Genomic DNA, 13,565 nt, shown 5'->3' on the forward strand with positions numbered 1-13,565 from the left:
ATCCCTCTTCCCCATAGAGAGGCAGAAGTGGGAGCAACAGGATTTCTGGGTTAGACAAAGAAATTAAAAATTCTGACTTAGCAATATTGTATGACCTTGAGCAGTTTCTCAAGTCCTTTTCCGATAAGACAAAGGTATGTATACTTAGAAGTTTAATCAAATTGTTAAAACTCCTTTAAAAAAAGATTTTATTTATTCATTTGAGACAGATGATAGATAGATGATAGATGGATGGATGGATGGATAGATAGATAGATAGATGATAGATAGATAGATAGATAGATAGATGATAGAGAGAACATGAGCAGGGTGAGAAGCAGAGGCAGAGGGAGAAGCAGACTCCCCAGTGAGTAGGGAACCTGACTCGAGGCTCAGGGCTCAATCTTAGGACCTGGAGATCCTGACCTGAGCTGAAGGCAGATGCCCAACTGATGGAGCCACCCAGGTGTCCCTAAAACTACTTTAATATTGAAAATGTTAATGTGGGATTCCGTGTATATGCATATATATACATACATATATATGTAAAATCATTATGCTTTGGAAATTATGTTTTAATTGCTTATTTTTAAAAGTGGTCTCGGGCAGCCCTGGTTGCTCAGCGGTTTAGCGCTGCCTTCAGCCCAGGGTGTGATCCTGGAGATCCGGGATCGAGTCCCACATCAGGCTCCCTGCATGGAGCTAGCTTCTCCCTCTGCCTTTCTCTCTCTCTCTGTGTTTCTCATGAATAAATAAATAAAATCTTAAAAAAAAAGTGGTCTCTGGAAATCTAAGCAATATTTTAAGATTTGTATACTCCAGATAAAAGAACTTTTATTTTTTTATTTAATATTTTTAAGTATCCTCTGCACTCAACATGAGGCTCAAACCCATAACCCTAAGATCAAAAGTCACACCCTCTGTCAACTGAGCCAGCCAGATGCCCTTAAAGATAATGGAGCTTTTAAATATTTGGTGGCAACAGCATGTTTGGCATCCATTGATTCATCCTTCATTCCCAATGCAGACCCCATTTTTTCCCGTTTCAGATACAGTTGGAGTACCAATTATTGTGGATACTTTTCTTTCGTAGGTACTATAAAACTTAATGCTCTGCTAGAAAATCCATGATTTTAGTTATTCTAATGACCCCACTTATGCCTCACTATTTCCATACTCATTTTGCTTTGGTGTTGTTTCAATGCTGATAGTATAAACATTTTCAAGATATGTTAATTAGCAGTTAAACTCAACACATATAGTACCAACAATTGATATTTGGTAAGAATTCCACCAATATGGTGGTAATATGAATACCCATGACTAATTTCATACATGCACAGTGTAAGAAAATTTATCTTAAATTTGAAAAAGGTAGTTTGATGATTGCTTGATTTTTGATACCATACTAAAGCATCTTCCAATAATCCCACTTGTAGTATGTGGCTTTGAGAACGCTGTTGTGTCAGGCAATTCCCTTCAAGATCAGACTTACCTCATTCTGGCACCTTCCCATTTCAGACACCTGCCATAAGCATGTCCACTTTCTGCCTCAGGGTCTTCTACTCTCACTTGGTCTGCTCACCAAGGCTTGAGAGATAACCCCCAGCCCCCACCCTACCACTGCCCCACCAGCAGTTTGCAACCAATGGGGAAGTAGGAGTAAACTGATAATGTTCCAGGCACCTGTCCTTTGGGGAAGGATTGGGGAGGTATTCTACAGGTTTCTTGGAGCCAGTAGAGTCCTCACTAGAGGAACTTCACCAACTTTACAGTACCTATGCTGAGATTTTTTTCCCATTCCCCTCACACTCCCAAACCCACTTCCTGGGATTACCTCCCAAATAAATTGCACCATGTCTTTGTTTCATATTCTGCCACTGGAGAAACAAGACCAAGTCACTCTTTGACCCTTATCTGGTTCTTTTGGGGGAATGCAAATTATCAAAGTACATTTTTGACTAATTGCAAATGGTAAAGGTACAGATTTTATGTAGCTCTGAAGGCTAGTGATTATTTAACCTAAAGAGAAAGATAGATATCGTGATCCTCTAGGTCAACAGAAATATTAACATTTACTTGACTTGCCCTGTAGTAAGTTAACTAACTTAGCAATCATATTTAAGCTCCTTCCACAACTGTTCTTCAAATCCTTTTTATCTTTCTTCTGTTTCCCTTGTTGGTGAGGTAAATAAAATTTGATAAATACTTCCTTTTTGTATGAGATCTGTTTTTTTATAGCAATCAAAACTACATCGTGACTATTGCCTGGCTGAAAGTGATTGCAAAACACGGCCAACTCAAAGGTTCACTGCAGTTTGAGGTATATTACAATGAAACATATACTTGATTTGTTAAGGTAGTGGTTTTCAAGGTTTTTTTTTTCTTTTTCTAAACTTAAAATTACCTGAGATTGTCTCCAAAATGCAAATTATTAGGCCTTGCCTCCTAAGATTCTGATTTAGCAGGATCAGAACAGGAATCAGGAGTTCATATTTATAACCAGAAGACAGGTATTCATGGACATCATCAATTTGAGAAACAGGCTTAGAGCTTCTGGAGAACAATTATCTTTGAAAATATTTTTTTAAATATTCATTTTTGTTCTCTCCCTCACTAGCATTCAAAACAAGGAATAAGGGAAAGAGAAAGACAAACTTTCTAAACTAATGGTACCTAAAATGCTAATTACTCTAGTTTGTTCTTAAGAATGACAACAAATTTTAAGAATAAAGATTTATCTACTATTTGAAAAATAAAGCAACGTTTGTTTTCTCATACAACCTCATACATCTGAAAAAAAAAAAGGTTGAGGATTTGGTTAAAAATCAACTTGCTAACTCAAAATAACTTTATGTATTTGTATTCCTCATGTGAGTAAAATCTTTTATTTTTAAGCCCAAGATCTGGAATTTCTTACATTTCATTTCCATATAGTCTACATTTATGTTCATTGTGTATTAATTTGTTTAAGCCACTAAATTCAGCATGTTACAGTGGGCACATATGGGTGCTAAGCAGACAACTCAGTTTTGGCATAGTTGTCACTTGTTCTTGTAGTTTTATCTGAATATTTCATTTTTTTGTCATTCCATAAAAATGAAATAAAAATTAAAATGCTGATGAAAATGATATATGGGATATAATGATATATTGGGGTAGAGATGGCAGTCATTTGGTGTGTTACAGACAAAATCCGACATTAATGAGCAGACACTGGACTTTATGGTTTGAGTGTGTTCATAGATGGTAAAGAATCTTCTATCAATACCAAAATGAGAACCAAGTTTAGGGATCCAAAAACAAAAGGTCCTTAAGGCTTTTGGTTAGGAGTCCTGCTACAAACTCTATGAAACTTTATGAAAAGAAAAAGGTCAATTCCCGTATTTTTCTAGAAGAAAATCCTTAAGACTTTTTAACACTAAAGTGATCTTTATACTCTCATGCTCAATATTTAGTTTGGTCTGGTGCCAACTCCCTGTTTTTTACATTTTTCTTTTAAATTACTGCTAAATTCTCTTGAAATAAACTGATAAAACTAGAATTTGAGAAAAGATATTTCTATTTTTAAAGAGTAGCTTGTTTTTAATGTTTAATTATATTCTTTTGTAGCAAGATCGTAAATTGGAGTATCAACAGACATTGCACCTGCTACAGACTATTTCCCCCTTTCTATCTCACTTCGCATTTCCAGCAGATGAGAGGGCTTTCTATGTACACTGCCCTCAGATAGTTACCAGAGAAATGCAAAGGAATGGTTACACCATAGAATAGCAATTCAACACTCCCTTTGGGGTTTCAAAATAGATTTTGAAATCTGTAGCAGAATGAAGGCTGAGTTGCAAGAGCTAAGGTCTTGCAAACCAAAGACTTGGCATGCAATTTACATGAGTCTTTCTCTTCCCTCTTTTCTGTCTCTTTCTCTCCTCCTCCTCTCCCTCCTCCTTTATCTCACTGGGAAGAGAGAATGAAACATGAGATGAGAGAATTAGATATGGCGAATGTGTCACTTAGGTTTCTGATTCCTGTGCCTTCTCATTTTCTGGTCAAGTAGAGTTTCAGGATTCTGAAAGTACAGCACCACTTTCCAGTTCAAAATCAGAGTGGGAGGAGGCACTGCTCAATAAATATTTAGCATTTACTACGTACTTTGCATATATGAATTCATTTAACCCAAACAACCTTGTAAAGTAGATATTCTTAATATCACCACTCAAAGATTAAGACAGATTCACTAAATAATTTCCCCATGGCTACAGAGCTAATAATTTGTGGAGTCAGGATTCAAGCATAGGTGGTCAGGATCCAGAACCAAAGCTTATTTCCTTTAAACATCAGACGTACCCACCACCCCCTCCCACAACCTATACACAACCTAAATGGTAAGCAGCTAAAGAGACACAGTAGTTTATTGTGAGGCCCAAGGAAGGGACCTCACACCTAAGTCTCCTGAGCTTCAGCATAGCATGGAAGAGCATATAAAAGTCCCACTCTCTGCTCCCTACACCCAACCTACATCAAAGGGCTTAGAAGTATTAGGAAGAGTGTCAATGACTAAGGGACATCGAGGTAGAGAAAATGAAGAAGTAGCGTAAAAGTTCTGAGAAATGATGGGCATTGGAAACTTGGGCACCAGCAAAAATGTCAAAAGTCTCTACTGTCACCCCTCCTCACCACCACACATACTTTCTAAACAAGAAGAGCCTCTGGAATCTAGATGTTACCCTGTAGAGAGGGTAGGGAAGAGAAGATCCAGACGTTATATCTGGAATGACCAGGAAGTCAGAAATGATTGAGTTCATCTAGAAGAAAATGATATTTTCTGCCACTAAGCAGGATGGTAGCCAAAATACAGTAAATACAGTTATTTTGAACTCAAGCAGCATGCTTGCACACTTGAATTGTGAAATATGTACTGAAAACACCACATCACCACCCATTATATGGCCCTCAAGAATCCAAAAGCAAGGAAACAACAACAACAACAAAACACCAAGAATTTATTCCACAATCAGGAATTTCACAGTGAATTTACTCACCGGAAATAGAATCACTCCCATCCTTTTACCACACTTATGCCTTGATATGTTTTTAACTCTTTGCAAGGTTTTAGGAACAAACTACATGTGAAAAGTGAGGATAGAATGTGTGCAATGAATTTCAGTCTATCAATACATTACCTTATATTGTTGGGGGGGTGCGGTTTACAGAGTCCATGTCATATACATTAACTCACTAAATCATGACAACAGCTCCATGAGGTAGGCATTATTGAATTCACAGGTGAAGAACCTGAGACTCAGAGGTTAAGTAACATGTTAATGGAAACAGAGCTTGTGACAAAACCAGGACTCAAACCTAGGCCCTCTGATACAAATCATTTGTATGAATATCACATGATATAAATAAATAGAGACTAATTTATAGTCATCTCAACAGGGAAGATTAAAATTAGGCCATTAAACACATCTCTCCAATGTTTCCCTTGAAATAGTTGGGAACTGACTTCTTGACCTTTGGACCTAAGTAGATGCTGGTGATTACTTCATTTTTGTAAAATTAAACTTCAAAATACATCTTCCTTCTTTTCTTTCCCCCAGTTTTTCAAACTGTGATCAACACAAAATTTAACTATATATATATGTGTATATATATATAGTCACATACATGATGATATATATATATATATATCATAGGAAAAAAACCTTTATTGATTTTATTGCTCATCTCATCTATGCAAAGTTAATACTAGAATATGGTAATCTTAGTCTAATAAACAATGTTCAACCTAGTATATGATAGGAATAGAGTTGTTAAAATTTCACATGAATTTGTAAACAAGAAAGCAGAAAGTTACTAATAAATATTTTGGGTAATGTAATTTTCTTACTGATGGAATGTAAGTGGCACAAACTTCACAAATTAGATTTATCATAGTTGAATCCTAACTATTTCATAAATAGGTTAACTGAAATTCAGATACATATAAATGTTTTAGCACAACATTAATATTAAAATGGTATTCTATGATAAATAACTTTTAGGTTTGATTGATCTTGTATCTTTAATATCCATGGAATAAAATGAGAATTTTTCCATATAAGTAAACCCTTGGTTGTTCAGAAAGCAGAATTTTCACTTATCTGATTATATAGTTAGTGGTGAAATGTTAAGACAGCACAACTTTGTGATTAAATGGAATAAATTTGATCACACAATGAAAAAAAAAAGAAATCAACACAAGAAAGAATGATGTATTTGAGAACATTTTTAATAAATAATGTGACAAAATTACTTTTCTGATTATTGGTTTTCAGTATGCAAAATTATGGCTAAAAATAAGGTTTCTTACATGAACATAATGAAAACATTAATCACATGGATTGTTCCCTTAGTACTGCACACCCTTTCTATGTAACTTTCAAATTATCTAAGTGAACACATTTAGTTTTTGGTGAACACCAGCTTTTTTTGTTTTTTTTTTTTGTGGTTCAGTTTTGTTTGGCTTTGTTTTCCAGTGGGGTCAGGCCTGATACCTGTGTATGAATCAATGTACGTTTTTTTTTTTCCTCAAATAGCACCAATTATTAAGTCAATGAAATTCCTATAACAACAAAAAAAGGATCATAAAAATCTACAGTCAGAGGGCATCATTTGGCAATTCAAAGCAAGTAATGCCTCTCTTTGAGCTTATAAGACAATCTTATAAGTTTTAACATTGGCCACAACAAACTTAAACCTTTTTTTCTTTCAGTCCAGAAAAAGCAAGAACCATTGGGTTCATGGCCTACAATAAAGTACGCACGTTACTTCACCATCTGTCATCATTCAAATATTCCAAATACAAACATAGAGCATGAACAAAACAGGTTAAAAACGCTTCTCAACATTTTTTTTTCAATAAGACAAAAAAGGTTAATAGTTACAATGGTTTACAAATAAAGTTTAGTGATTGTGCTTTTAAAACCAAAAAAAAAAAAAAAAGATTAAAAACAGTGCATTACAAAAACAAAAATCAAACTTCCTTAAGTGGCACTTCTGAAAGTTGAACTGACACTACCAGAAGAAATTTAGGCCAGTTAAGATAGGGATGTCCTTATTCAATTGGTCATTAAAAACATCCATTTGTTTGTAATATGCATTTATAATTGCATTTGATTGAAAAATAGAACAAGGTTTTTTGCTAGGCTTACTTATGACAATGACTAGACAACCAGAAGATCCAACTGGCTTACCCCTACTTATCCAAAAGTATATTTCCAAAAAGAGTATACTTCAATGGTTGAAATGAAGACAAAATAAAGTACCACCAGGGATTGCAAAGAGCATATATTTACAATGTTTCTACCCCATTCAAATTGATTTGTGGTTGTTCTGCCTTTGTTATGTTTTATTTTCTCCCAGCAGAGGGTGGTATGAAAGACTGATTTTAAAATCATGTTAAAATGAAGTATGTTTTAATTTGCATTAGCAGTTGGTAATAGAAGGATTATATCTTGAGAGCCCTTGGCATGAGGTTGATTAATCAATTTTGAATCTTTGATCAATACTTTGCTATAAATTGGCTTGGTATGTAAGCAGTGCAACGCCATATCTCAGGGGCAAAATGCAAAAGAAGTGTGTTGTTCTCTCTTGCTGGCTGATGACTGAAGCAAGAAGTCAAATACTTCCCTTGCTGGAAGTAAGGTGTAATGGTTTGTTCCAACAGTGAGGGGAATAAGGGAGTTCTTCAAGGGATAAGGATCAAACAACAACAATAAAACTCCAATAAAATTTTTAAAAATGGTATTCTAATAAGAGGAATAAAAATGACAATTTTTACACTCTGATTGCACTGAACATTTTATCTGGCGTCATGTGTCATCAGACATGAGGCGTCTTGAGTGATAATTTTCACATTAGATCTCATAAGCCTCTCTGGTTGTCTTCAGCTTTCAGTTTCCTGTAAGAGAAAAGTGTTTGTTAAATTTGAAAATAAACCTTAGAGTAGAGTTTTATTGTTATGTTGATTTACATATTTTCAACCGTATAGTTTGTGTTTCTTCATTCATTCCCCGGCATAGGTTAGGAGGTGCTCATGACAACTCATTTATTTGTCTTTAGTTGGTTTTGATAGAAAATCCAGGGTGCTGGGTGGCTCAGCTGGTTAAGGGTCTGCCTTCAGCTCAGGTCATGATCTCAGGGCCCTGGGGTCAAGCCCTGCATCAGGCACCCTGCTCAGCTGGGAGTCTGCTTCTGCTTCTCCCTCTCACTCTGCTCCTGCGTGCGCTCTCTCTCTCTCTCTCTCTTTCTCTCTCTCACACACACACAAATAAATAAATTTTAAAAGAAAGAAAGAAAATCCAACAGTTCTCTACAAATACCAAATTGTTCTGTGTGTTGTCTCGGTATTGAGGCATGTGGCACAGAGGAACGAGGAGCAGTAGAAGGCAGGTTTCTCTACTCCCCCCAGCCCCAACTCAACATTAGAATTCAAATTTTCCTGGGTTTAAGTATTAGAGTTATGTATGATGACTTTTTGTTCCTCAGAAAGGTTCTCTTACTTTAAAAAACAACAAATAAAATAACTTATAAGACAACCTCTCATAACAACTGCAGGAAGAAAAATCTTATCCCAAGCCTCAAAATCAAAATGCTTTGGACATTAAAGAAAAATCAATTAGAAATCATTTCTTAAAAATTTTCATCTTCTAGTTTTCAAAGTTTAGTGTAACGTTCATTTAACAATTTACTTGGGATGAAATATATTTGTAAGAAGAGAAATTTGCCCTCAACTTGTTTTTCCTTTATTAAATGGAGAAAACATGGTCTTAAAAATAGGACGTGATTTTGTGATATGATATGATTTACTGCCAATTCTATCTTTTGTCACTATAAATTCCAAAAAAGGAGTATGTATTTGACTCAAGAAGTATCCTCCTCCACCCAGGAAGGTGAGTGCCAAGGATCAGGTTCCCATTATCAGAAGAATGAAGGTGGAAGATAGCTGGCCAAATCAGTCAGATTAACCGCAGTGATACCAGGGTGGCAGTTAACATAGGCTAAGCGCCCTCATTCAAATCCTTATCCCTCTGTCACCTTACAGGTTTTTATAACCTACCTTAATACAATACTGTGCAATATATTATCTAGATGAATAGTTATTTCCTAATGACATGTCTGCCATGTAAATTTCTTAACTGAATATCTACAAATAATTATGACCTCCAGATCTAAAAAGAAATTGTTATCACCATTTAAAACTTTGGAAACGTGTCAAGAAAATCATAAAATTAACAGAATTTTAGTCTCTGCGATCACTAATATTAGGGTTTGTAGTAAAACAGTAACATTTCTGTAGACTGATAAATATTCCTGATTTTGAGACTGATATAACAACTAGTATAATGTTGAGAAACTTGGGAAAAAAATTAGATACCTCTAACTCTTCATTATTATCTTCTCCTCTTTCATATCCTCCAAGAACTTGCATTTCTGCGATATTTCTTCGACCTACATTTGCTTGTTCTCTTTGTCTGCTTCCTGATCCTCTTGATGACATTGAGCTTGAAGAACTAGGATCTCTGGGATTATTTGATGTCGGAAAAGTAGGTCTACAGTAAGGTAGGATATCCTCTGTGTAATGAAATGCAATACGTGCACATGAACACTACTGTACATTTTCATTGCATAAAGTAACATCATTTGTGACTGTTTCTGAATGGGGAAGCATCAATGTTTTTGAGGAATAAAGGAGGACATTTTATAACAATAATTAAAAAGGCAGCACCATCCTAAAAAACAATATAACAAGTCTTGTTGTCTTTCCTGGTAGTGAGGTGGCATTCAAGTTGCCTTCAGTCACAAGTTCTTGTCCGACCTCACACTCACTGGGGACCAACATCATTAAAGGAGGTAAACCAAAGCTGGAGTCAGACTTAGCTTCCAGTTCTATCCTTCACTATAGGATCTCCAATTATTTTAGGTTTTAGTTTCCTCTTTTCTAAAAAAGTGTTAAAATATCTATACCCAGAGGAGCTTCTAGTGTTGATATAAAAACAGGGGACTGTGAAATCCTTGTGCAAAATATGAAGGATTATTTCAAGGCATTGATAGAAACAAAGCCCAGTTTCCTCAAATTACTAAAACAGAACCAAGCCCATGTTCACTTTCCAGACACCAAGATGTCAACCTCCATTTCAACATCATATTTACATTGTGGAGCTCTGAATCTTAGAAGCCTGACATCCCTGTTACCGCAAAACGCAATTCACTCGAATTAAATGGCATCTCTTGAATTTCTATCTCCATACTGCTTTAAATTAGGTGCTGCTTGTACTGATGCATTCTCCAGCTGCTAACTTCTCTCCGATGCCTGTCCACTATACTCTTTGGACACCAAACATGTGAAAACCAACTTTTCTATGTGCCCCCAAATGCTTCCTCTAATGTCCACACTACCTGAATGAAATCTGATTTCCCCTGAGGTTTCCACGTTCTCTCCTGTAGAATGAAGAAGGCTTCCTTCTGGCCCAACCAGCACCAGTTCTAAGTCAATACTCCCTGACCTTTGCACAAAATATTTTCTTTCTGGGATGGCCAAACCAATCTACCCATGTCACTTGTTTAGTCTTCCTTTATGGTACCTTTCTCCTTCCATTCTACTCATCACAATTTCTACACCTAATCCAGAATCGGACTTGTTGGGGTCTCACAGTTCATGAAGAGCACTGTTCCAGTATCCTCGCTTCACAGCATTTGGACTCCTGTGACCTTCATATCCTGTCCATGTTCCATCATTGACTTTTTCCTCTCCATTGACTTTAATTTTTGTCAAACTATAATATAAAATCTCTCTCTTGCTCAAAATTTTCCCCTAAACCTGTGCTCCACATGAGTCAATACCATCTTCCTGTCCTTATAGCTCAGCAAAGCTTCTTAAAGCAATTCGGACTCAGTAGTGGTAGACACAACTCCTGTTTACTATGATTCCCACTGAAATCTATCCATGACCTAATTACTACAGTGAAAGAGAAAATTCAATGTTGATTTTGATAATGCTAATCATGTTTCATTCCTTATGTCTCACGGCCCTTTATCTGGAAACCACCATCAGTTAGTTTAAACATCACTATTCCCAGATTCTAGTTCTCTTATCTTCCTGGCCAGTGTTCTGTGGGCTCTTCTTATGTAATGTTGATGGCCTGGAGGTTTCTACTTTTAGCCTGGTGTATATCTACATTCTTTTCCCCCACTCACTTTGGGTAATTTCATCCATTCTCATGGATTGTAACCTTTTCTAGAATATAACTGTCATGACAGCAGTTACATTTCTGTGTTTTGTGTTTTGATATACTTTCAGCTTCACATATAATAGGTCATTGATAAATAGTTTTGAGTGAATGAATGAGTAGATTTAATTAATATTCTATCATGATAAAGCCTTAATTTATATTTCCAACTCCTGATCTGTATTGAAAATTTCCTCTTCAGTTATCCCTCAAACTCTGTATGTCAAACGTCAACTTCATCATGTCCATTCTTTTCTTCCCTCTCTGTATTCCCTAATTTAGTTAATGATAATATTAATCATTAAGACAACAAAGATAGAAAACTGAAATTATCTTAGAGTCTTCCCTGCCTTCCAACAACCTGCCAGTACTCTTTAAATGTCCTTTTTCCACACATTCAAATATGCAAAGGTGAATCTGATTTTTAACACTAAAAAATGTCAAATTGTGAATTTTCCCACTCATTCATCTCTGCTTCTATAGCTTGGTTTGTATTCTCTACATCTCTTGTCCAGGGATGGAAATACCTGCTAACAGATCCCTGTCTTGAGTCATTCCTCTCTAAACCATATTCACTCAGCTGCCTTCTTATGGGAACTACAGGCACTCTATGACTTGATCTTACATTTATCTCAAGAGCTTCCCCTTTGACCGTCTTTACCATCTAGTAACACTGCATTTCTTATAATTTTCTCAATGTACCTCAGAGTTTTTCAGGCTGAGTTTCTCTCACAAAACAATCTATCCACTTTCCTTAGACAACTTAAGTTTCGCCCACCTTGAACACTCAGCTTTTGTGTCATTTTCACCAGGAAAGACCAATAAGTCTTTCTTTGCCTTACATACCTCACAAGACTGGACTAACCATCCCTTCGTTGGACTTCCAAGTATGGCATCATTAACATTACACCAAATATGAATATATCTATGAATTTACAGATTACCTATTTTTGTCTCTAACTATAAGCTTCTTGAGGTCAAGGTTCACGTTTACATGTAAATCTCAGGACCAGTACAATGCTTTATAACACAGTGGATGTCTGATAGATGTAGAAAGAAATTGAAATGATTGAGGTAAATGTCAGCAAAAAGATCAGTCATTCAAGTCTAGAAGACCACTCTCTTTAATTAAAAATGACCATTCATTACCCATGTAAATCACAGTGCTTCTCTCATTTTAAATAATATCAACTAAATTGTGAAGGTGAAAATTACAGCAGTGCATAGAAATGATCATTTAATGACACACATATATATAGGGTATTGGTTCAAATAAGATTTTGGGAAAGCAAGACCTATGAAATAAAAATCTGGTCAGTGTATCTCAATGCTGACCATAAAATAGTGTTTCTTGTTTCTAGATTAATGGTTCCAATTATATTGGAATTATATAACACACAGGACAACTTATTAAATCTCTAAAGATTGGTGAAATAATTTCATCTCTTTGTTCTAATTGTGCATACACCAAGATCTTCCCCTTGTACAATTTTCTCCTGAAGAAATCCACCTGCTTTGGGGGAAGCTTCCTTAGAGCAGCAAATTAGTCTATACTTTCAGGGCACATATAAACTTTATAATTTATGTCATGACATTATATTTATAAATCATTACTTAGAGTATCCATAGATCAAAAGTTCAGAGCCAGATCACCTTTTGCTTAACTGATAAAAAGTCAGCTAAGTTTTTCAAACTTTGGATTGTGGTGATGACACCAAGTACTTTGCAGTTCACATAGTAGAGGCATCTGACTGAAATGTAGTTTTAATCATCACTTTACTGCTGAGTCCATGCCTGGATTAAGAGTTCAGGCTTCCTGTCACAGAACAATGAAAGTGACTCCCATTTTGACAGAAAGTTGCTAATGATCAAGTGCCCAAAATAAACAGAATAAGAGCCTGCGGTCTAACCTTACCACGATAGATCTATTAAAATACACTAGTAGTTGATGTGCCCCCTACAGGTTTCTAAGATTCATTTCCCTCCCACTCTTTTCTGACTTTTTCCATCAATCTCCCCTTTTATTATATTTCTTTCTCCTAAATGGTTTCTTCTCTTTCGCCTATAATAATCCTATCCTAAAGTATTTCTACAAAGTCTGCCTTCCTGGCAAACTCGTCCCAACCTGTTCTCCTCCCAGTCTTCTGAAAAGAGCTCACCACTTCCCTTCCACAATTTCCATTTACTTTGGAACCCCCTACAGTCTGGCTTCTATTCTGATTACAATACTAAAAACAGTTCTTTTGAATACCACCCACAAATAATATATTGCAAAATCCTCATGTATTCTCGCCCCCAACCCCCACCTCCTGTTGA

The 13,565-nt window shown here is 35.9% G+C and overlaps 1 protein-coding gene across 22 annotated transcripts in view; it reads right to left on the reverse strand.

Annotated features, from left to right (window-relative positions):
• Positions 1 to 6,232: 6,232 nt before the first annotated feature.
• The window catches only part of ROBO1 (roundabout guidance receptor 1), a 1,128,624-nt gene continuing 1,121,291 nt past the window's right edge, over positions 6,233 to 13,565 (reverse strand). For all 22 annotated transcript variants that reach the window (XM_072738096.1, XM_072738103.1, XM_072738098.1 and 19 more), the window contains 2 exons: positions 9,398 to 9,594; positions 6,233 to 7,921 (listed from right to left, as the gene is read on the reverse strand). In XM_072738096.1, the coding sequence (XP_072594197.1) occupies positions 7,907 to 7,921; positions 9,398 to 9,594 (212 nt within the window). In that variant the 3' untranslated portion in view covers positions 6,233 to 7,906. The remainder of the gene's footprint in view (positions 7,922 to 9,397; positions 9,595 to 13,565) is intronic.

This window comes from Vulpes vulpes, chromosome 15 (assembly GCF_048418805.1).
Source record: "Vulpes vulpes isolate BD-2025 chromosome 15, VulVul3, whole genome shotgun sequence".
NCBI classification, from domain to species: domain Eukaryota; kingdom Metazoa; phylum Chordata; class Mammalia; order Carnivora; family Canidae; genus Vulpes; species Vulpes vulpes.